Source organism: Anopheles funestus, chromosome X (assembly GCF_943734845.2).
Source record: "Anopheles funestus chromosome X, idAnoFuneDA-416_04, whole genome shotgun sequence".
Lineage (NCBI taxonomy): Eukaryota > Metazoa > Arthropoda > Insecta > Diptera > Culicidae > Anopheles > Anopheles funestus.
In genome coordinates, this window is record NC_064597.1 from 6,707,637 (window position 1) to 6,731,332 (window position 23,696).

At 39.7% G+C, this 23,696-nt stretch overlaps 4 protein-coding genes across 6 annotated transcripts; 2 read left to right on the forward strand and 2 right to left on the reverse strand.

Moving 5' to 3' along the window:
• Positions 1 to 5,693: 5,693 nt before the first annotated feature.
• LOC125771929 (N-acetylgalactosaminyltransferase 7) lies at positions 5,694 to 9,289 on the reverse strand. The gene has a single exon (XM_049443118.1). It carries the CDS (start codon positions 8,763 to 8,765, stop codon positions 6,969 to 6,971), a length of 1,797 nt encoding a protein of 598 aa, XP_049299075.1. The 5' UTR covers positions 8,766 to 9,289; the 3' UTR covers positions 5,694 to 6,968.
• Positions 9,290 to 9,534: 245 nt separating this feature from the next.
• Positions 9,535 to 12,757, forward strand: LOC125771261 (FAU ubiquitin-like and ribosomal protein S30). The gene is made up of 3 exons (XM_049441684.1): positions 9,535 to 9,619; positions 9,942 to 10,064; positions 12,279 to 12,757. Exons 2-3 carry the CDS (start codon positions 9,990 to 9,992, stop codon positions 12,597 to 12,599), a joined length of 396 nt encoding a protein of 131 aa, XP_049297641.1. The 5' UTR covers positions 9,535 to 9,619; positions 9,942 to 9,989; the 3' UTR covers positions 12,600 to 12,757.
• Positions 12,758 to 13,857: 1,100 nt separating this feature from the next.
• LOC125771254 (40S ribosomal protein S14a) lies at positions 13,858 to 14,974 on the reverse strand. The gene is made up of 3 exons (XM_049441670.1): positions 14,858 to 14,974; positions 14,370 to 14,624; positions 13,858 to 14,306 (listed from the first exon to the last, which is right to left on the reverse strand). Exons 2-3 carry the CDS (start codon positions 14,607 to 14,609, stop codon positions 14,088 to 14,090), a joined length of 459 nt encoding a protein of 152 aa, XP_049297627.1. The 5' UTR covers positions 14,610 to 14,624; positions 14,858 to 14,974; the 3' UTR covers positions 13,858 to 14,087.
• A 273-nt stretch (positions 14,975 to 15,247) lies between these two features.
• On the forward strand, positions 15,248 to 23,522 carry LOC125771229 (xenotropic and polytropic retrovirus receptor 1-like). Of its 3 annotated transcripts, XM_049441628.1 has the most exons (8): positions 15,248 to 15,595; positions 15,787 to 15,976; positions 18,965 to 19,277; positions 19,357 to 20,536; positions 20,788 to 20,982; positions 21,065 to 21,234; positions 21,312 to 21,601; positions 21,668 to 23,522. In XM_049441628.1, the coding sequence occupies exons 3-8, from the start codon at positions 19,209 to 19,211 to the stop codon at positions 21,789 to 21,791; spliced, it is 2,028 nt and encodes a 675-aa protein (XP_049297585.1). In that variant the 5' UTR covers positions 15,248 to 15,595; positions 15,787 to 15,976; positions 18,965 to 19,208; the 3' UTR covers positions 21,792 to 23,522. The 3 variants fall into 3 exon arrangements, with proteins under 3 accessions (XP_049297585.1, XP_049297595.1, XP_049297604.1); XM_049441638.1 differs by lacking the exons at positions 15,248 to 15,595; positions 15,787 to 15,976 and adding an exon at positions 18,190 to 18,870; XM_049441647.1 differs by lacking the exons at positions 15,248 to 15,595; positions 15,787 to 15,976 and adding an exon at positions 18,190 to 18,851.
• Positions 23,523 to 23,696: the final 174 nt, after the last annotated feature.

Below are 23,696 nucleotides of genomic sequence, written 5' to 3' on the forward strand. Positions count from 1 at the left end.
CCGACCGAGTTATAGGCAAAAGTTGGTGCAAAAATGAGAAAAATTTTACATTTTCTCAAACAGGGTAAGGAACTTGGTTCCTCGAATAACTTCTGGCACAGACATCTGAGGGCATGGCCGTCCACGAATAAAATGTAGCCATTGATGCCATCTATCGACCACAGGTTAAAGATTGGCGATCCGTTGGATACCGACCGAGTTATAGGCAAAATTTGGTGCAAAAATGACCCTTAGTAAATTTTCATTTTTTTGAATTTTTTGATTTTTTCATTATTTTTCACTTTTTTTTTATTTCAATCATTATTTGAGTGAAAAGAAACTCATTGCAACCAATTGGGATTAAAATAAAACAATTTCATTTTTTTTGCAAAATTTCTCAAAAAAAACGTAAGGGGTACCCCTTATGAAATTTTCGAGTTGAAAATTTGTTGAAATTTTTTTTTTGATTTTTTATTCTTTTTTTAGTTTAAAGCATTATTTGAGTGAAAAGAAACATATTGCAACAAATTCCCATTAAAATATATCACATTTTTCAATTTTGCTAAATTGTTCAGAAACAGGGTAAGGAACTTGGTTCCCTGAATAACTTCTGGCACAGACATCTGACGGTATGGCCGTCCAAGAAGAAAATGTAGCCATTGGTGCCATCTATCGACCACAAGTTAAAGATTGGCGATCCGTTGGATACCGACCGAGTTATAGGCAAAAGTTGGTGCAAAAATGAGAAAAATTTTACATTTTCTCAAACAGGGTAAGGAACTTGGTTCCTCGAATAACTTCTGGCACAGACATCTGAGGGCATGGCCGTCCAAGAATAAAATGTAGCCATTGATGCCATCTATCGACCACAGGTTAAAGATTGGCGATCCGTTGGATACCGACCGAGTTATAGGCAAAATTTGGTGCAAAAATGACCCTTAGTAAATTTTCATTTTTTTGAATTTTTTGATTTTTTCATTATTTTTCACTCTTTTTTTTATTTCAATCATTATTTGAGTGAAAAGAAACTCATTGCAACCAATTGGGATTAAAATAAAACAATTTCATTTTTTTTGCAAAATTTCTCAAAAAAAACGTAAGGGGTACCCCTTATGAAATTTTCGAGTTGAAAATTTGTTGAAATTTTTTTTTCGATTTTTTATTCTTTTTTTAGTTTAAAGCATTATTTGAGTGAAAAGAAACATATTGCAACAAATTCCCATTAAAATATATCACATTTTTCAATTTTGCTAAATTGTTCAGAAACAGGGTAAGGAACTTGGTTCCCTGAATAACTTCTGGCACAGACATCTGACGGTATGGCCGTCCAAGAAGAAAATGTAGCCATTGGTGCCATCTATCGACCACAAGTTAAAGATTGGCGATCCGTTGGATACCGACCGAGTTATAGGCAAAAGTTGGTGCAAAAATGAGAAAAATTTTACATTTTCTCAAACAGGGTAAGGAACTTGGTTCCTCGAATAACTTCTGGCACAGACATCTGAGGGCATGGCCGTCCAAGAAGAAAATGTAGCCATTGATGCCATCTATCGACCACAGGTTAAAGATTGGCGATCCGTTGGATACCGACCGAGTTATAGGCAAAATTTGGTGCAAAAATGACCCTTAGTAAATTTTCATTTTTTGAATTTTTTGATTTTTTCATTATTTTTCACTCTTTTTTTTATTTCAATCATTATTTGAGTGAAAAGAAACTCATTGCAACCAATTGGGATTAAAATAAAACAATTTCATTTTTTTTGCAAAATTTCTCAAAAAAAACGTAAGGGGTACCCCTTATGAAATTTTCGAGTTGAAAATTTTTTGAAATTTTTTTTTCGATTTTTGATTCTTTTTTTAGTTTAAAGCATTATTTGAGTGAAAAGAAACATATTGCAACAAATTCCCATTAAAATATATCACATTTTTCAATTTTGCTAAATTGTTCAGAAACAGGGTAAGGAACTTGGTTCCCTGAATAACTTCTGGCACAGACATCTGACGGTATGGCCGTCCAAGAAGAAAATGTAGCCATTGGTGCCATCTATCGACCACAAGTTAAAGATTGGCGATCCGTTGGATACCGACCGAGTTATAGGCAAAAGTTGGTGCAAAAATGAGAAAAATTTTACATTTTCTCAAACAGGGTAAGGAACTTGGTTCCTCGAATAACTTCTGGCACAGACATCTGAGGGCATGGCCGTCCAAGAAGAAAATGTAGCCATTGATGCCATCTATCGACCACAGGTTAAAGATTGGCGATCCGTTGGATACCGACCGAGTTATAGGCAAAATTTGGTGCAAAAATGACCCTTAGTAAAATTTTCATTTTTTTGAATTTTTTGATTTTTTCATTATTTTTCACTCTTTTTTTTATTTCAATCATTATTTGAGTGAAAAGAAACTCATTGCAACCAATTGGGATTAAAATAAAACAATTTCATTTTTTTTGCAAAATTTCTCAAAAAAAACGTAAGGGGTACCCCTTATGAAATTTTCGAGTTGAAAATTTTTTGAAATTTTTTTTTCGATTTTTGATTCTTTTTTTAGTTTAAAGCATTATTTGAGTGAAAAGAAACATATTGCAACAAATTCCCATTAAAATATATCACATTTTTCAATTTTGCTAAATTGTTCAGAAACAGGGTAAGGAACTTGGTTCCCTGAATAACTTCTGGCACAGACATCTGACGGTATGGCCGTCCAAGAAGAAAATGTAGCCATTGATGCCATCTATCGACCACAAGTTAAAGATTGGCGATCCGTTGGATACCGACCGAGTTATAGGCAAAAGTTGGTGCAAAAATGAGAAAAATTTTACATTTTCTCAAACAGGGTAAGGAACTTGGTTCCTCGAATAACTTCTGGCACAGACATCTGAGGGCATGGCCGTCCACGAATAAAATGTAGCCATTGATGCCATCTATCGACCACAGGTTAAAGATTGGCGATCCGTTGGATACCGACCGAGTTATAGGCAAAATTTGGTGCAAAAATGACCCTTAGTAAATTTTCATTTTTTTGAATTTTTTGATTTTTTCATTATTTTTCACTCTTTTTTTTATTTCAATCATTATTTGAGTGAAAAGAAACTCATTGCAACCAATTGGGATTAAAATAAAACAATTTCATTTTTTTGCAAAATTTCTCAACAAAAAACGTAAGGGGTACCCCTTGTGAAATTTTCGAGTTGAAAATTTTTTGAAATTTTTTTTTGGATTTTTATTCTTTTTTTAGTTTAAAGCATTATTTGAGTGAAAAGAAACATATTGCAACAAATTCCCATTAAAATATATCACATTTTTCAATTTTGCTAAATTGTTCAGAAACAGGGTAAGGAACTTGGTTCCCTGAATAACTTCTGGCACAGACATCTGACGGTATGGCCGTCCAAGAAGAAAATGTAGCCATTGGTGCCATCTATCGACCACAAGTTAAAGATTGGCGATCCGTTGGATACCGACCGAGTTATAGGCAAAAGTTGGTGCAAAAATGAGAAAAATTTTACATTTTCTCAAACAGGGTAAGGAACTTGGTTCCTCGAATAACTTCTGGCACAGACATCTGAGGGCATGGCCGTCCACGAATAAAATGTAGCCATTGATGCCATCTATCGACCACAGGTTAAAGATTGGCGATCCGTTGGATACCGACCGAGTTATAGGCAAAATTTGGTGCAAAAATGACCCTTAGTAAATTTTCATTTTTTTGAATTTTTTGATTTTTTCATTATTTTTCACTCTTTTTTTTTATTTCAATCATTATTTGAGTGAAAAGAAACTCATTGCAACCAATTGGGATTAAAATAAAACAATTTCATTTTTTTGCAAAATTTCTCAACAAAAAACGTAAGGGGTACCCCTTGTGAAATTTTCGAGTTGAAAATTTTTTGAAATTTTTTTTTGGATTTTTATTCTTTTTTTAGTTTAAAGCATTATTTGAGTTAAAAGAAACATATTGCAACAAATTCCCATTAAAATATATCACATTTTTCAATTTTGCTAAATTGTTCAGAAACAGGGTAAGGAACTTGGTTCCCTGAATAACTTCTGGCACAGACATCTGACGGTATGGCCGTCCAAGAAGAAAATGTAGCCATTGGTGCCATCTATCGACCACAAGTTAAAGATTGGCGATCCGTTGGATACCGACCGAGTTATAGGCAAAAGTTGGTGCAAAAATGAGAAAAATTTTACATTTTCTCAAACAGGGTAAGGAACTTGGTTCCTCGAATAACTTCTGGCACAGACATCTGAGGGCATGGCCGTCCAAGAAGAAAATGTAGCCATTGATGCCATCTATCGACCACAGGTTAAAGATTGGCGATCCGTTGGATACCGACCGAGTTATAGGCAAAATTTGGTGCAAAAATGACCCTTAGTAAATTTTCATTTTTTTGAATTTTTTGATTTTTTCATTATTTTTCACTCTTTTTTTTATTTCAATCATTATTTGAGTGAAAAGAAACTCATTGCAACCAATTGGGATTAAAATAAAACAATTTCATTTTTTTTTGCAAAATTTCTCAAAAAAAACGTAAGGGGTACCCCTTATGAAATTTTCGAGTTGAAATTTTTTTGAAATTTTTTTCTGATTTTGTATTCTTTTTTTGATTTAAAGCACTATTTAAGTGAAAAGAAACTTATTGCAACAAATTCCCATTAAAATATATCACATTTTTCAATTTTGCTAAATTCCTCAAAAATGGGGAAAATTTTACATTTTCTCAAACAGGGTAAGGAACTTGGTTCCTCGATTAACTTCTGGCACAGACATCTGACGGTATGGCCGTCCAAGAAGAAAATGTAGCCATTGATGCCATCTATCGACCACCAGTTAAAGATTGGCGATCCGTTGGATACCGACCGAGTTATAGGCAAAAGTTGGTGCAAAAATGAGAAAAAATTTACATTTTCTCAAACAGGGTAAAGAACTTGGTTCCTCGATTAACTTCTGGCACAGACATCTGAGGGCATAGCCGTCCAAGAAGAAAATGTAGCCATTGGTGCCATCTATCGACCACAGGTTAAAAATTTTCGACGAAGAAGAGCACACAAATGATAAGCAGTACTTACATTGACGATGGCTAATTTAATTAACTAATACATTAATTTCATCATTAAAGTATTTAACTCGCTTCATTTTCGAACTACGGAGTTGATTCTATTTGTTTTCTTTCCACCTTTGTGCTGCTGCTAGTAATTAAACTGTTGAGCAAAAGATGTTATCATTGCTGTTTGTTTTACGAAAGAAACAGTGCGTTGGTTTGTATAGAAATTAGACGTAACAAAGGCCGTGATCATATAGGCCTGGATCCGACCCTATCAGTTCGACGATTCAATTTACAAATTAGTTTGACGTACGTACGGCGCACGATGGCGCAAACAATCGGGTTTAATATAACCCCCCCCAAAAAAAAAACGATAGACAACGTGTTTGTGAAAGAAGCACAACGGATGCCTTTGTGCGGTGCAGTGAAACGTCAGTTTGGCAGTAAAAATGTTTTCTCTTTACGCGGTGTAATAATACTGCTTAACTAGTTTCCATCCGGATCTGCCACGGTTCTGTACAAAACACAGCTGTGTTGTAAGTATTTAGTTACTGTACAACACCCTAAATGAGCGAAACGTCACGTGCACCAACAACCAAAAAATGTCGTCACTTTCCCAGACCCCCATTTGCAACAACAGTTTAAACAGTTCTCTTCTTTAGTATTGAGTTCTACGATTGCATTCTTCTTTATTGCGGTTTATCTCATGTATCACGTGCGGTATCATCGTTTGATCAATCGTCCAGTGTCGGTGGCTTTAGATCCGGTCGTCGATAGGATAACATTTTCTGCCGCTCGATGACATAACACTTGGTTGGGTTGTAACGAAAATGGTCAAATTAGCCCATTTCTATCTAATGGGGAAACTTAACGTATCTTTATGGCTTAAGATTATAAGACCTTCACATAATTGTCGTTGGAATGTTGGCAGTCATAATTCGCACAGCTCACGTGGTATGCGAGTGTTTGTTTTTTGTATAATGATACAGACTGAACACTTGTCAATGATAAATGGAACAACATAAATATAGTAATTAATGAAATTAAGTCACACCATATTTTGTGTAATATACTTCTTTCGTATCGTGTTGTAAATTATATTATTGCAGTGCGTTGTATACAGTTTTTTTCTCCCTCTCTCTCGCTCTCTCTTTCCCTCCCAGAGCACACATCCATTATCCGTACCACGGTTCTTAAGCTGTTCTGAAATTCCTAAACATATCCCACCGAATGTAAAGTGGTACGAGATCGCTTGTTTTCAATCATTTTTGTTTCCAAAACTTCTTCACTTTGTTTTTTTGTTTTTTTTTTCAATTTATAATGGAATCAGTTTTCATTTATTCAACGCCTATTTTTGCATCTCCCGCGATCGAGAAAGATGTTGTCTAGTCAAGTATCACTAATTGGTTTAATAAATTCTCACTATTTGCATCCATTCAAGCACGCCCTCGTGGTCTGGTCAGAAACTTGTGTCCTCCATTGGTTTTACGCCATTTTGCCATGCTTCACGCTTTAACAAACGCACACACATACACATACACGGAGAGAACAGATGCGGTAGGTTTGCGCGCGCGTAAACAAATACTCGTTCCGAATTTTTTTTGTAATGGCGGACAACATAATCTCCTGCAATCGTGCGACAACCATTGCTAGTCATTGTTTATCAAACATAATCCTTTCTACTACCGGCAAACGTTTCTTACAATTGCAGCCTATTTTTTTTCTTCTTCTAACAAATCGTTCTTAGTATGAGAATTGTGTTTTTTTTTGGATCTTCGAAAGAGAATGTTTTCACTAAACAAATAACCCCAAAAATTGATTGATTCGGGAAAAGGATGGTACATTTCAGTTCAAATAGCGGAAGTTTAAACGATCTTTTTCCGTGGTTTCGTCGATATTAAGAACCCCGTTAGAAAATCACTCTAAAGGCCTGCCGCCATTACCAGTGGGGTTGAATTTCCTGAAACTTCCATGATTGGTACGCGTTGTTCATGTCGCAGGGCATCAGCGCTAGCTGACGCGTTTGTGGCTGATAGCCCATACATTTCTTGTGCGTTCGATGCAGCAGCGTGCCGGAATGTTCGTCATACTGCCATGGTCCGTCGACGGTACCGAGACGGCAGAAGGCAAGCTTAATCTCCGCGTTATATGCTTCGATGCAACGTTCGCCGACACCGAGCTGACCGGCACCGTTCAACCGTATGAGCTGATTGTGACCCTGGCCATGGCACGGCTGCAACCCGATAACGGCCGGCGGCTGCCGGCCTAGTGCATCCACACACATATCCTTGCCGACGTTGTGCAGTTCGCCCCATTTAACGTTTGCCGGCAGCATCGGGTACTTGTCCAGCACATCGTACGCCACGTTATCCATGTACCACTGGAAGCTTTTGCACTGCAGCCGTTCCTTCAGCGCCAGCTGCTCGCTAATGTCGCCCATGTCGAGAAAACGGGCGAGTGGTTCCCGGGTGTAAAAATACTCCTTGTACGGTCCATCGAACCACGTCTCTATCACCCGCTTGTAGTTGATCGTGATCAGTGGGCCCTTCTTTTTGCTTGCCAGCTTGCCGAAATTGTACGGCATAAAGCCACGGTACACGTGCCCCACCCGGGAACACGGTACCCACTCGATGCTGCCGCCACACTGCCAAATTTTGAAGCTTAGCTCAAAATTCTCACCACCCCACACCAGCAGACCGGAATCGTAGGCACCGAGCTCGAGGAAAAACCGTCGATTGATCGCGAACAGACCGCCGGCATGCGTTGGACTCCGATATGGTTCGCTGTCGTGTTTGCGACGCTTCTGCTCCCGGCGCGGCACCTCATTCTCTTTGTACAACATGCCCCACTCGAAGATGCCCCGGTAATGATGGCCGTCGGCGTAAACTGGCCGATACTCGAACGTTTTGTGATCAATACCGTCGATGATCGGTACCGTCATGACGGTACGATCCCGATGTATAGGTGCGAGCAGTGGTGGCAACCAGTTTGTGTTGACTTCACAGTGAGCATCGAGATAAACGATCACCTCCCCGGTTGCTTCCTTGGCACCGCGGGAACGTGTTCGAATCAAACCTTCACGTTCGCTGTTGCGTATCAGGCGCACTTTGCCATCGAAACGTTCGATGTAACGCTCCAGCTTTCCCTTCAAATCTTCCTTATCCGAATAGTCGTCCACGAGAATGATCTCGTGCAGCAAGTGGTTCGGGGAACGATTCAACACCGAGTGCACCGTGCGCATTAGCACACTGAAGCCCTCGTTGTGGAAGACTATGATAACACTCGTGCGGGGTAGATTATAAGGATAATCCCAATGTTTGCACTCCTCCAACCGCGTGTCCTTAATCGTGCGACCAAGCGAAATCGCATCCGACACGACGATATTCATGCCGTATTCCATCTCCGCATCAGTGGCACGATTCTGCTGGTCCTCCGGCAGCACGTACGCCTTGCCACCTTCGCCCGGACCATCCGGCGTGGGTTTATCCGCTGGTTCGAAATTACCCAAACCCTCCACCAGCTGTGGTACCTCCTTCGGATGGCTTCGATCTTCCCCAGCGGTACCGCCACCATCGCCATCTCCCCGCATTGCTGCAAACCGCGCATTGTACACATCCTTCACTGTGTGCTGATCCACCCCCGACCAGGTCGCTATCATGTACAGTATCATAATCACGATCGCCACGCTGATCGCGATGCGGAAAATCCGACCGCCTCGAATGTTTGTCACTCGCATCCTACCGGCCGACCAGCTACTTGGCTACGTGTCCAAATCTGCGTCAGGTTTCGCATGCACGCCGGGGCACCCCGCCACGATTTGGCTCCGTCGTAAAGCACAAAAGGGTGAGCTGTATTACACACTCCAAACCAAAAACCGGAACCCGTTTTACCACACTGAATAATTACGACCGGTCGCTTTCTCCGTCGTCGTCATCTACGCCTCTGCTACCACCGCCCCCTAACCTTCATGTGCTGCCACAAAAACGGGTGCACGCATACGTACTCCACTGCTGATGATGGGTGTTGTTATCTAGACGGGTTCGTGCTGATACTAAGTTCCGGCCGTAAACGTTCTGATCGCTGTATTGTTGATATGTTGAGTATGTTTCTTCGGCACCGTCAAGTTAGACAAACAAATAAATACTTTCTAACTGATTTATAGGAATGTTCGTATATTTTTTTTTGTCAAATGCCGTATGTGTTCGGCTGCAAGTAAAGTTGTGAGTGCGAGCGTGTACAATTTCTTTCATACGTAAACAAATGTCAAACGTCAATACGGAACGAAAACGTCAGCAAATGACCCATATAACATTTCTCGCGTAAATGCTCACACCGAACAACTATGATTTAATTTTACTTTACCACTTAATAGAAAAACTTTTTAAACTCATTTTTAGTTTTTAAATATATTAATATATTTTTTTCGCTTTGTAAATCTTAATCGACAGCTCCATTGTTTTGACGTTCTTGGCGCGAGAGTACTCCGCCTTATGAAAACGCCTTTTCAGCTGTATGTATGTCACTCCAATTTCCGCTATGGTTCTGACAATCTCCATGCCTCTTTCTTTCCGAGTTAGCACTTCGCTCAGGGTACGTGTCTTAAAAAAGCGTTGTTAAAATTTAATAGTTAATAGTGCTTGATTTACCAAAGTATCAGCAAATATGTAATATTGAAGAACTTATTTAAGCTGTACAAGTGTTTGAAATGTGAAACTTTCTTCCGTTAAACCGTGCGTGCGGGAAATATATCATATCGCCGCACGCATTTTGTACTGAAACAAATATGCTGATGCTTCGGTGAACCAACCATAATACAACTATATTGTAAAGCTGCACAGCTTGTTGTGTGTTGGAAGGTTTTAGTTAGTTGTGTATTTTCAAATAATGCTTTTATTTCTTGTCTATATTCCAGTTTCAAACCAAGGCGTTTGATTTATTTTTAAGCCTGTAAAAAGCAAAGATGCAGCTGCACGTACGTGGATTGAACACGCACGTCTTGGACGTTCAGCCGGGTGACAATGTTGCCCATGTGAAGGTAAGCAAAATTAATTTTTAGTTTACATGTAAGTTTTTCAAAAACATAAAAGAAGCTATCGCAACGGTATGCAGAGGACAGCAGAGTTAATATGTAACGTCGTTTTGACTCCCTAGAACCTCTGCTAGAGCGAATCCTGACCGTTTGAACTGCGATTCACACCTTCGCCGGTATTGATTCTGCGGTATAGGTTTTTGTCAGTACATATTGAAAACGAATATTGTAAAATGCAAGCAAGCGGCAACTGTACCAAGCCGATGCACATTTACATTGCATGAGTCGGCCTAAGAACATTTGCTAGAGTAAACGAAACAATCCATATGCTACTCACCGGTTCGTACGGAAAAAAAAGGTTACGTTGGACCAGTTGACGCTTGTTGCGACAAACCAATCTATTGTTTATAACATTTTCTCTAGTCGCACATTCCTTTGGCCCGATTGATACAAGAACTTTAACGTGTCTAATCTCTAGGGTTTGTGCAAGAATAGCGCGTAATTATCTACTCAATATTAACTCTTTTTTCGTTATAATTGAGTCCGTCAATTCCGCTACAAATGAAACTCCTTGCAATGCAAATAATTTGTCAAAAATATGGTTTACAATAAATGGGTTGGATGGCAAAAATGAAACGTACTTTATTCGTTAGAAGAATCCTTTCTAATCGCACATTCCTTTGGCCCGATTGATACAAGAACTTTAACGTGTCTAATCTCTAGGGTTTGTGCAAGAACAGCGCGTAATTATCTACTCAATATTAACTCTTTTTTCGTTATAATTGAGCTCGTCAATTCCGCTACAAATAAAGCTTCTTGTAAGATAAATAATTTGTCAAAAATATGGTTTCCAATAAATGGATTGGATGGCAAAAATGAAACGTACTTTATTCGTTAGAATCCTTTCTAATCGCACATTCCTTTGGCCCGATTGATACAAGAACTTTAACGTGTCTAATCTCTAGGGTTTGTGCAAGAACAGCGCGTAATTATCTACTCAATATTAACTCTTTTTTCGTTATAATTGAGCTCGTCAATTCCGCTACAAATAAAGCTTCTTGTAAGATAAATAATTTGTCAAAAATATGGTTTCCAATAAATGGATTGGATGGCAAAAATGAAACGTACTTTATTCGTTAGAATCCTTTCTAATCGCACATTCCTTTGGCCCGATTGATACAAGAACTTTAACGTGTCTAATCTCTAGGGTTTATCTCTAGGGCAAGAACAGCGCGTAATTATCTACTCAATATTAACTCTTTTTTCGTTATAATTGAGCTCGTCAATTCCGCTACAAATACAGCTCCTTGCCATATAAATAATTTATCAAAAATATGGTTTCCAAATAATGGGAAAATTATCGTTTCTCAAGAACAACCGAAAAACCCCACAAGCAGACATAAATCATAACGACCGCTTGGTAGTTCTATTTGCCAGTGGCCTTAAACAATGTCTGCTAGAGTAACGCTAGGAATCTGAGACCTTTGCCGGTCGGTGGAAGTTAAACTTCCCAAACGATGACTATCAAAGGGAGCGTTGATTCACGACAGTAAATTACAAAAAAAAACATGATGCACTTTTTATGGCAGTCTCCAGCGGATCTTTGTAGATGCTTTGCCACACTGATCCTCCAATAATAATTACTGCCTAAATAATATTTAAAGAACACTGAGAAACGGGTTTAGAATTTCTTTATTTTATTATCCGTGGTATTTATTGATTCTTACAATTATTAAAATGATTTGATGATTGATGAGGGACGGCCTGGTGAAGCATGTGATAAACGGCGCCGGTCCTCACGGCAGGACTGGGTTCAAATCCCATCCGGACCGTCCCCCAGTAGCAAGGACTGACTATCCGGCTACGTGGTAAAAATATGTCTAGTAAGCCAGAAATGGCCGGCGTGACCTGTAAGGTCGTTAAAGCCAAGAAGAGAGAGAGAGATTGGCAGATTCCAGCGGATCTTTGTACATGTTCTAACACACTGATCCTCCATTAATAATCACTGCCTAAATAATATACATAGAACACTGAGAAACGGTTATAACATTCTTTTATTGTGGTAACCGTCATAGTTGTTACTACATTTGTTAAAAATCCGTACGATTAGCTTCTTTTATGTACTTACTCATGTTAAAGAATGATCAAAATAAATAGAAATTGCTTTGAAAAACAAATATTTCATACGACTTGCTCTTCCTACTCTTTCATATCGATTAGGCTCTGCTGGCCGGACTGGAGTCCGTCGATGCTGAGGAACTCCATCTATACTGCGAAGGTACACCGCTTGCAGAAGATGTCACCGTATCGCAGCTGACTTCGGCCGAGCTCGATCTTACCGTACGACTGCTCGGTGGTAAGGTTCACGGTTCCCTCGCACGTGCCGGCAAAGTAAAAGGACAAACGCCCAAGGTCGAAAAGAAAGAAAAGAAGAAGAAGAAGACTGGCCGTGCTAAGCGACGCATCCAGTACAACAGACGCTTCTCGAGCGTAGTGCAGGCGTACGGACGTCGCCGTGGTCCGAATGCTAACTCGGCCTAAGTATTGATCCTAGTGTTGCGGATCAACGCGAGGGGCTTTTCATTTGCTTGGAGAAAATGAAGGTGAAAACTGTCAACAATCAATGTTATTGTGTGCTGGTTATGGTCTGGCAATAACATGGATTGTTCAATCGTCAATAAAAAGCATTAAAACGCGAACGAATCTGTATAAAATTCCTTCATACCAGTGCACCAGTGAAGTCTCTAACATGCATCGCCATATTTACACTTTCCCTCTGTGAAGTGAAGTATGCTGGAAAGGAAAGGTTATAAAATACCATTCGTCCAAGTTAATTTTATCATTCTTGTTCCATTACAGACACGAAGATGAATCAAAAACGCCAATACTTCCACCACCTTCGATCAAATTTAAATCGTTCTATCGTTTGTTTTGGGAATATTGAAAAGTTTCCCTATCTGTTTTGAACTAACTGCTCTGCTGAACAACAAACTATCAATTCTCCAATCAATCATCCAGAGTACAAGCAAATGAAATAAAAGCTACAACGTCTTCTGCAATCAATCAAGGCGAATTAAAACAACCATTTTCAAATGCACTCTACAATAACGTAATGCAAATGTCCGTTTATCTCCGATAAACCTCTTCAATATGACGTTGTAGAAAATCATATTTGCAGGATGAAATACTACAAAGTTTTGTACGGTTGCATTGTTACTCAATTCACAAGAAATTGTATTTAGTTTTGTAAAACATACAACATTTTAACATTTGTTATGAATAGCAGTAAACCTGCTCATTTAAGGGATGTTTTACGAACAACACTACACGCTCGATAACTTACCTTTTCCATAACGAGATGAACCTCAAGCTTGACAAAATTTTAACTAAAAACAATTGGGCGGTTCAATTCTCACACAAGTTGCTTAAATTGTAATTGTTTTATGGCTTAGTTTGATTAGACACCAAAGAGCTTTCTGTTGAAGCTAGTTTGGCGATATTTTTCGAAGTTCTTTTGTTTCTATTGGTATGATTGGTTCTGAATGCATTAACTGACTTAATTTGTTTTAAAGATGTAGACATTATTTAGCAAGTTCTATTATAAAATAGTTTATAATTGTGCCGTTTTCTGTTGTGATTGATGCATCCAATTCAATTCTTATTAACTTTCCACATTCATTGAATGCTTACCATCAAACTGGAATATTGATTGAACTCTTACCTAAACTCCATCGTACCATCTTTCGTGATTTCGAATGCGATTGTTATCTGATATATCACACACAACGATGACATCAAATTGGCGTTTTTAAAAGGATTTTAGTGGTTCACAATTTATTGGTATTCCGGATGATACAGTTGTAACCATTCGTAATATTTTTCTTACAGCGCTGGACCAGAAAAAAGTACGTACGTCTTTTTTACCGAGGTTAACAAAATCAGATGAGCAAACATCAAATCATAGCATACACAAGTAGAATACCAAATCGACCGAAAGCGCACGAGGAAGAAGGGTATAAGGATGTCGGCTTATAGACGACGACCGCGGCGACCACCCTTCCTGCGAGTAGAATCGGATGGAATCGGTGTGACATCCTCGATGCGACCAATCTTCATTGAAGAACGGGCCAACGCACGGAGCGCCGACTGTGCACCCGGTCCAGGTGTCTTCGTGCGGTTTCCACCAGTCGCACGCAGCTTAATGTGAAGGGCGGTAATGCCGAGCGATTTACACTTTTCCGCCACATCCTATCGTAAGGGAACAAACAATCAATTACACTTCCTCAATTGCAATGAAATAAATGGTCTTACCTGAGCGGCCAACATAGCGGCATAAGGCGAGGCTTCGTCACGATCGGCTTTCACCTTCATGCCACCGGTCACACGGGAGATGGTTTCCTTACCCGATAGATCCGTGACGTGTACGAAGGTATCATTGAAACTGGCGTAAATATGTGCCACACCGAACACGATTTCACCATCGCGTACCTGCGGCCCGAGCGACACCTGCACCTCTTCCTTCACGACTTTATTCTTCCGCGATGGAGCCATGGTTAGACTGGGTCACTGTAACAAAAAAGCAATACCAAAAAAAAACGGTTTAATACCCTTCGCTGGATCACACAAACATGCGGGATGCGCATCAATAGATCACGAAGAACGAGAATTTAAATGCATAGTGGTTTGCTATTTTTCACACCAGCCTGAAATTCGATCCCTCGCTACTTTAGCATACTTTGATGGGGAGTTTTGATAGCTAAACAATTTTAACAACATCTATTTATTCATTATTTTCTTACCCTGCAGTAAGGAATTCGTGTTCCCTTGCCGAAACGGAAGTTCAAAAGAGGCTTTCCCCATTTTGACATTCATACACCAAGTAAAGACTGTCACCAAGTGACGTATGAAAAGGCACTTTTGTTTGATGACAGTAAAGGCTGTACACGTTCGCAGAGTACGCGAAGTGTGTACAAATAAATGTTTTGTTTTTGCACGCTGGCAACTTGATCGAATTTTTTCCCGATATTTGTTACTTCTATCGACATTTTCTAATTTTTTCGTGCAGGTTAAATCTATTTAAAATGTTTATTTCCTTTTAAAACACCACTCAAATAAGATGGTTGGGTTATTATTTTGCCAAATAACGGAAATGCCAAAAAATCAGCTGTCATTCGCCCGCGTCATCATGTGATTGTCGCGGTTATTTGTTATTTTGCTGAACCAACCAGCACGGCTGACAGTGGCATACCCTGTCGCAACAGTGCACTTCTAGCTTCCTGCGCTTTTGCAAAGTGATCTTTCCTTCGTTTTCTGTTTGTGTTTTGTTTTTATTATTTGCCTACGTTATTTTCTTTTGATTCGATATTTCTAACCCCACCATCGTCAACTGCTCCGTCAGCTGGACCAAAACGGGGCTCATGACTGCAGAAAGCAAATAAACACAATCAACCCGCAAGCAGGTCCGTCCGCACGGATGATTCGCAACGAAACGGCCGTGTTGTCAAAAGTGTGTTAATACGATCGTGTGTTACAAACGGGTAAATGTTCCATCCCGCCTTGGTGGCCATTGCGTGGCCACCGTCTCTCCGCCTAGGTTGTTCTAAATCGTACAATAAAAAGAAAGTTTCGCTCGGTTTTTTTTTCGCTAATATTGCTTTGCATTTCTCCTGTTCCGCATTGATCAGTTCGCACACTCACACAATGGAACTTTATTTATTGTTTTCGACAGAGAATCGACTCAGTTATCACGGACCGGGCGTGTTACGTAGCATAAGAAATAATCGTACACCTTGATCGCAAAGCGATGTCTAATCAGGTTAAATACAATTTTCACCGGTGCACACACGCCAATCTGTGAGCTTGTTCGTCCAGCCGTAAACCTACAAACTGCTCTTTCAAAGATCAACGCTACATGTAAGGTAAGTGGATTATTTAAACAGTATTATCAATCAAACCAAACATCAAAACTACCATCAGCAGTACTAGATCTGCGATTTTTTATAATGACTAGTTCTATTTCAAACATGTGATTCAGGACTGGGTTCGAGATATGCACAAAAACCACCCACAGTAACAACAGCAATAGAGATTACCGTGGGCAAACAATCGCACTGCAAGGGAATAACTAATATTAACAGCAAGGAAGAAATGTATCATTAAAATCGAATAAACACGGCTACGGTTTGGAACTTCACAGGAAGGTGGAAGTGAATTTAAAATGGGATGAAATGATTAGATATGATCCCACGGCCAGACAGACCGTTGAGACGTGATGATGTATTGTTATCATTATCACAAAACAAATACTCATGCATTTGCATTTGGCAGGAAATCTATCCTAAGCATTGATTTTTACAATAAATTTCCTCCTCCAACTGTTCTACAGTCAAATATTGTTTCTAATTCAATATACACACAAGGTATAATTGAATAAACAATCCATTCTTGTGAGTCAGATCGAAGGGGACGAATCGTATATCACCTAGCAACAAGGCAGCCTCAAGAAGGTATGCTGCGGATTTATGGCATGAGCTACGTACGTTCGACTGTATCACTACCGGAAACCTGTTGTCCAAGTTCCTTTTTTTTGTTGCTACTGCTGCTGCAGCTGTTGCTGCTGCTAGTGGGAGGAAACACCAACCACAAACTACCCGTTTGGGCCCTACCGATTATAAAGTCTGCACATTTGTAGTTTGCTGCTGAGAGCTGAAACTAACCGAAGAGTTAAGGAGGAAAAGGGAAGCGGAATAAAACGACAGGATTCCGGACCTGTTTTTTTTTGTAATTTTTTATCTTCTCCTTGCAGTCCCTTCTTAGCAACGAAACCAAACAAACGAGCGGATGCAACCGTTGCGATGCATGATATCATGTGCAATGCTTTTTTTTCTGGACATTATGATCGTTTGGATGGACGGCAGAAGGATTAAAAGGTTTGCCATTCTGCCGAATAAAGCACGAACTCGGGTGCCAAATATAGATTGCTATAAACTTACGAATATGATATCTTTCTATTCGTAACACCTGGCTGGAAACTTGTGAATTGTTCTTATCTATTAAAATCACATATTCATAAAAGCTAAATTATACTTCACTGTACATTGTTGCAAAACATGACCGAGCCCGAGCAACTCGTGCATTTTTCATGTATTTAAATCAAAATGGGATTTGTTTTTCTCTTTTCATGTACTTCCATCCCACTCACGGACTGCAAACGGCCACACGTACTACCAACGCCAAACAGTGTGAAGCCAATATACGATAAGAAACGTTTGCAGAAAACAAATCATTCCTTCCATCTCTTGCAGCTCCATTCGTTGTGCAAGCGTTTTAAAATGGTATTTATAAAACAGATGTGCAAAAGCGGGCGCACACAACCAAAAAAACTGCACAACGCGAAACACAGCATTGGTTGCTGATTTTGTACGATTGTAATTGTTATCTCGAATGCATACAACGGGTGTAATACTTTCTGCAGAAATGATATATAGCTTGTGCTGTAATGCCGAATGAAGGGTTTGGAATTAAAGAAAAAAAGTAGAACGCTTTCTGTAGCTTCGAGTGGAACAGCTTTAAAACGGTATTCCAGGTTGAAAAAATCTATTTCAGCACGCTTGCGATCTGGGTGTTAGCTTTGGCCTGACTAACTAACTTTATTTACTTTTTATCGGTTTCGTTTGATCTTGCTTTGTACAGCAATGGAAGCGTGGAGGAGGTAAAACGTGAACCATGATCGTGCTGGTAGAAATAGGCCCTATTCAACCTCATATTCCCGTGATGCAGTTGTGGGGTTGTCGAAACAGTTTGCATGACCATGGGTATTTAGCAGCAGCGGGGTTTTTTTTGAAGAATTATGCTGTTGACAATGATAAGATAAAGATATTGCATGATGATTCGGTACCATTGCTTATAATCATTTTAAAAAACGCTACACATTGATAAATACCAAACAGCTCTTTCGATAGATAGTGGCTGCAGAGAGGGTCATGATCATGCTTTACGACATTTTTCGCTCGCATAATCATCGTTTTTATTTTTACCCCATTTTTGCATGTTAATTGGTGGCGCTTTTGTCGTGCTGATTAGCAAAGTATCAAGGCGTCTATTAATTACGCCACACAGCAGCAAAAAGAAAAGGGGTGTCGCATACTTCCATCCGGCTATTATACGACTGATTACCGTAATGAGCTTACGTTCAGGTATTATTGGATTCGATTGAAAAATACACACACACAGTGTGAACGCAGTATAGGGAACATCCTCGAAAGTTTGCTGCCCATTTTGAAACGAAAGGACCATTTACCTGTACGAAGTGTACGAACCACAGGGGAAATCCCGGTGCAAAAAAAAAAAATCAACGACAAAACCGGTAATGCGCACACGCCTCGAGCTTTGAGCGTTATTTGGAATGGTTTCGAAGCCGTATCCGTAAAGTATCTGCGAAGGTCCTCCTCTTAACGACCCGTGCAAGGAGATAAGACGGTCACGGCTGCTGCTGCTGGTAGCCATCACGTGAAGAACGCCCCCACACACGGGCTTAAAAGAAAGCTTGAAGAACAAGCTGAACGTCTGCTTGTGTGTATGTGTGTTTGGGGGGGGCTATGGAAGTTATAAAGATGTCATCATAACCCACGAGTAAACAACCCGATAGTGTGTGGCTATACGCTGTCAGCAGGATTGTTGTTAGACGTCTTCATTATTAGACGTTAGCAATGAAGGTCTACGTAAAGAGGATTTTCTAACGTGTTATGTTGCGTTATCGATCGTTCGGCTACTAGTGACGATAGATCAATGAAGGTTACACTAAAGAGAGTGTGTGGATGTGCTCACCTTAACTCATTTAAATATCATATCGTTTCCATTGGGCAAAATTCAATAATTAATATCAAGATTTTATTCTTCAATTTCAGCCATTTCTTGCCTTATACGGGATTCTGTATGTAATTGAAACTGAAGAGAAAGAATAGAGCGAAATTTGTATTGCAATACAAAGTGATGGTGCAGCTGATGTATTGGATCGCGTACAATATCAATCGGACATAAATTGTCCATTAAAGTGAATCACGACACAGTTTTTGGAAATTCAACGTTGGACGATAGCGAATACTCGAAAGGTGCTTAGTAGATTTTGACGGTTGGGTAGCGCTCGTCAGGATGAAGTTTGCCGAACACTTATCCGCGCACATTACACCAGAATGGCGCAAACAGTACATCAACTACGAGGTACGTTAGTCGCTGCTTGGAACCTTGCTGAGACCTGAGTAATTTATTTTAATTTAATTTTTATTTTTATTTGCTTCAGGAAATGAAAGCGATGCTTTACACCGCAAACGAGGAAGCACCAGCGCTCGACAGCGTAGAGGAAGACGTCCGAAAGCGTCATTTTGCAAACTTTGACGAAAATTTTTACCACTACTGTGACCAGGAGCTGAAGAAAATCAATACATTCTACTCGGAAAAGTTGGCGGAAGCGACGCGTAAATATGCTGCCCTCATTACCCAGCTGCGGACCACGCTGGAAAGTCAGCAGAAAAGCAAAAGCAAAGGTCACAGCCATAAGCCGATTAATTTACCGTACCGGAAGGCGCAAGAGTTAAAGCTCGCGTTTAGCGAATTCTATCTTAGCCTTATACTGCTGCAGAACTATCAAAATCTCAACCATACCGGGTTTCGCAAGATATTGAAAAAGCATGACAAAATATTGGCCTCGGATAATGGTGCCCGGTACCAGAAGGAGCATGTCGAGATGAGCCATTTCTTCATCAACAAGGACATCGACAAGCTGATCAATGATACGGAAACGACGGTTACGACCCAGCTCGAGGGTGGCGATCGGCAGCGGGCGATGAAGCGGCTGCGCGTACCACCGTTGGGCGAACAGCAAAGCCCCTGGACTACCTTCAAGGTGGGCCTGTTCAGCGGTAGCTTCGTCGTGCTGTTTGTCGCCGTCATTCTATCGGCCGTCTTCCATGACAGCGCTACTGGGGAGAATCTCAAGATCGCTTTCCGGCTGTACCGTGGCCCGTTGCTGCTGATCGAGTTCATATTTCTGATCGGCGTCAATATCTACGGGTGGCGTTCGTCCGGCGTTAATCACGTGCTGATCTTCGAGCTGGATCCACGGAACCATCTGTCCGAGCAGCATCTGATGGAGATGGCCGCCATCTTCGGTGTGGTATGGACGCTCAGTTTGCTGAGCTTTCTGTACAGCGCCAGCCTGAGCATACCGCCGTACATTAATCCACTCTTTATGACCGTGATCATGATCGCATTCCTCATCAATCCGCTGCGCGTGTTTCGGTACGAGGCACGCTTCTGGTTGCTGAAAACGATCGGCCGGATGGTGGCAGCACCGTTCTTTCATGTCGGTTTTGCCGATTTCTGGCTGGCGGATCAGCTAAACAGTCTCGTCACGGCACTATTAGATTTCCAATTTCTAACCTGTTTTTACGCAACGAATGGCAATTGGTTGGAAGCAGGCAGTGAGTAAAATCTTTTTTTGAATTATAAAAACATTAGTTAAAAGTTTTTGAGTAATCTGAGTAGATTTCGAACAATTTGAACAATCGTTTTTTTTCCCTAAATACTTAACTATATTTATATTCAGTTTTATAAAAAATAGGACATAAAGGGGAAAACATTAGACCAGAATGAAATATTAGATAATTAATTTATTAATAATTTGTCGTTAAATACACATCAATTAATTCGTAATTACCTTTTTTTCTTCTAGATACACGCCAATGTATGGAGGAAAGTTATATTATCCGTCCATTGGTAAATTGTTTGCCCGCATGGTTTCGATTCGCCCAGTGTCTGCGCCGTTATCGGGATTCGCGTGAGGCTTTCCCGCATCTGGTAAATGCTGGCAAATATGCAACGACCTTCTGCGTTGTTATCTTCGCAACGTTACGGTCCGCTAACGCTTGTAAGTGGTTAAAAAAGCAAATAGCTCGATGTCAGTTTTTGCCTTTGTTGGTAGCTCAATATCGTTTAATTTTTTTTTTCAGACAAATATGAAGATTCTTCGGATAACGTTTTCCTCTGGCTGTGGTTGTTTAGTTCCATTGTATCGTCCTGCTACGCATATACATGGGACATTAAAATGGATTGGGGATTGTTCGATAAGAATGCCGGAGAGAACACTTTCCTGCGAGAGGAGATTGTTTATTCCATGCCGGTAAGTATTTGTTTACGCTACCCAATAACCATTCTACGAACGAATATGTCACCACGTTTTGATTTGTTCTGTTGTAGTTTTTCTATTATTTTGCTATCATAGAAGATTTAGTACTGCGGTTCGTTTGGATTGTATCGTATGCGCTGACGGAAAATATGCTCGTCAGTGGTGATCTAATGACCTCGATTCTGGCACCGCTGGAAGTGTTTCGTCGTTTCGTGTGGAACTTTTTCCGGCTGGAAAACGAACATCTTAATAATTGCGGTAAGTTCCGTGCCGTGCGGGACATCTCGATTGCTCCAATCGATTCGAACGATCAAGTAATCATACTCAAGATGATGGATGAGGAGGATGGTGTGATTAATCGGTGAGTAAAATTGCGATGTTACACTTTAATGTGAATAAAAATTGATTTTGTCTTATCGTGGTACAGGTATACCAAGCATAATCGACCAAAGCCAAAAAAGACGAAAGACGATCGCAAACCCTTGTTACCAGCATTTAAGGGAACGCATGAAACAACGCCTCCCGATGCGACAAGCACTAAAAACGTCTGAGTGTTCGTTCTCCTCATTTGCAATTCGGGGGAGACAAAGAAACCCTCCATTTCCTCACCAGCTTCATTTGTTTTGTCAACAATAGTCCAATGTCCTGCGTACAAAAGATTAGATCCCATCGTGTCTTTAGGAGAAAATGTTTAGATTGTACTTAGAATGTACTTATTTTCTTGGTTGATTAGGTTCCTTTAAAGATTTTTTTTGTTTTGCTGTTTATTTTATTAAGATAAACCACGACCATGTGGAAGCATGTTAAAAAAAAACAGAGGGGGGTCAGCTAATCAATGTTATACATCCTGTTAAATAGTTATTTACCGGACGCGTCAGCTTAGTAGTTTCATGGAAATCGCTTTTAATGTTAGGTAAAAATTGTTCTGATTTATTTTATTTCTTATGTGCGTGTGTTTTTTTTAATTGGTTAGACTACCGTACGAGTCCGATGAGCATATAGCGATCAAATAGAATTGTCTGTTAAGGTACCACTAAACAACTGAGTTAAAATCTCGATTAAACCCTCTTATACACAGGACTGACTATTCAGCTGTTAATAACTTGCAAGCATCAACAAACAAACAACAAAATGTTTACAAAACGGGCCCTGCTTTAGCAAAAATTTAACTATCATTGCTCGTCAGTCAGCAAGCCTGAGAATGAATTCTGCGCACAGTTTTCTAAATTATTCACAGGAAAAAAAAAGATACATGCCCAATTTACTATAGCAGAGGATAGGTACTTACAAAACCACCGTAATATAAGCAAACATTCCGTTCTGTACGGTACCAAAAGAAAAAAGGTGCAATGCCTTCGTTGGTGAAAAACCATATGCCATATGAATTGGATTTTACCTAACCAGTGTTTCGTGGATTCATTTGGATCATTTTTATAGCGTAAGAGTATGGCACAGATGTACTAAGCTAAAGCATAAAATCGCGATAGTTCACGTCACGGTGACGTTGAATAAGACAATATTGCCTTACAAAAAGACTACAAACGATGAAGCAACTAAAATGATGTTTCACAAATTGTTTGCCTTACCTTCAAACCGGTCAATATATTCGCTGTTCATTGTAGGAAGAAAAGTGAGATTTTACCGTCGCCACCGCTGTTTAGTCTTTAGCTGATTGGGTGCGTGCAAAAAAAAAGAAACATAATAGGTAATGCAGTCGATAGAATTGATATTGATATAATGCAATAATCTACGCATAGATGCAGGGACATACCATCTTCCAAAAATGGCCATAATATTAGAATAGATGATACAACATCTTAAACGTTTACATTAGTTTTCCTCGTCGCAGTATTACTTAAGTTTACACTACTGTTACAGCTGTTCACACCTACACCCTGATAAATTGAACCGGTTTGTTTTCAACGCAATTGGTTGTTACTGCTTGATACTTTCTAATAACATAGCTTTCCTCGTTTTTCGCTAACGATTCTTTTATCTGAATATTTATTTTTATTTTTTCCCATTTTTTTTATAAACCCACAAGTATATGCAATGTATTGAAACATGTGTACATACATAATGTAAATTCCGTACAATATTATCAGCAAAACAATATGAAACCGGTACTTTAAATATTAACAAGTTACCTAAGTGCAAACTGGTTAAGCGAAGGAATTCGTAAAATTTAAATATGTGATCTGGGATGTGATTGTAATAACAATGTAACTCTTCTTCTTTGTTTTACGCATTCATTCCATAATAGAAGTTCTTTTTTTTCAAAACTGCTCGTGTGCCAACTTTTCCATGTACATTCCGAAAACCATTGTAAAGTGCTGTAATTATAGTTTACGTTTAGACAACTTTTATAATTTCCGTTTAGGTCTTTCATGCAAATATTGTGATTATTCTAACTTCGTTGTTGATAGTCGTATAATCAAAACTGAAGATATTGTTAG

Bases quoted from the DNA above. Each gene is read 5' to 3' on its own strand.
- LOC125771929 (XM_049443118.1), bottom strand. From the start codon at position 8,765: ATGCGAGTGACAAACATTCGAGGCGGTCGGATTTTCCGCATCGCGATC.
- LOC125771261 (XM_049441684.1), top strand. From the start codon at position 9,990: ATGCAGCTGCACGTACGTGGATTGAACACGCACGTCTTGGACGTTCAG. The intron at 10,065-12,278 runs GTAAGCAAAATT...CATATCGATTAG, and splicing joins ACAATGTTGCCCATGTGAAG to GCTCTGCTGGCCGGACTGGA.
- LOC125771254 (XM_049441670.1), bottom strand. From the start codon at position 14,609: ATGGCTCCATCGCGGAAGAATAAAGTCGTGAAGGAAGAGGTGCAGGTG. The intron at 14,307-14,369 runs GTAAGACCATTT...CCCTTACGATAG, and splicing joins CCGCTATGTTGGCCGCTCAG to GATGTGGCGGAAAAGTGTAA.
- LOC125771229 (XM_049441628.1), top strand. From the start codon at position 19,209: ATGAAGTTTGCCGAACACTTATCCGCGCACATTACACCAGAATGGCGC. The intron at 21,235-21,311 runs GTAAGTATTTGT...GTTCTGTTGTAG, and splicing joins AGATTGTTTATTCCATGCCG to TTTTTCTATTATTTTGCTAT. The intron at 21,602-21,667 runs GTGAGTAAAATT...ATCGTGGTACAG, and splicing joins GAGGATGGTGTGATTAATCG to GTATACCAAGCATAATCGAC.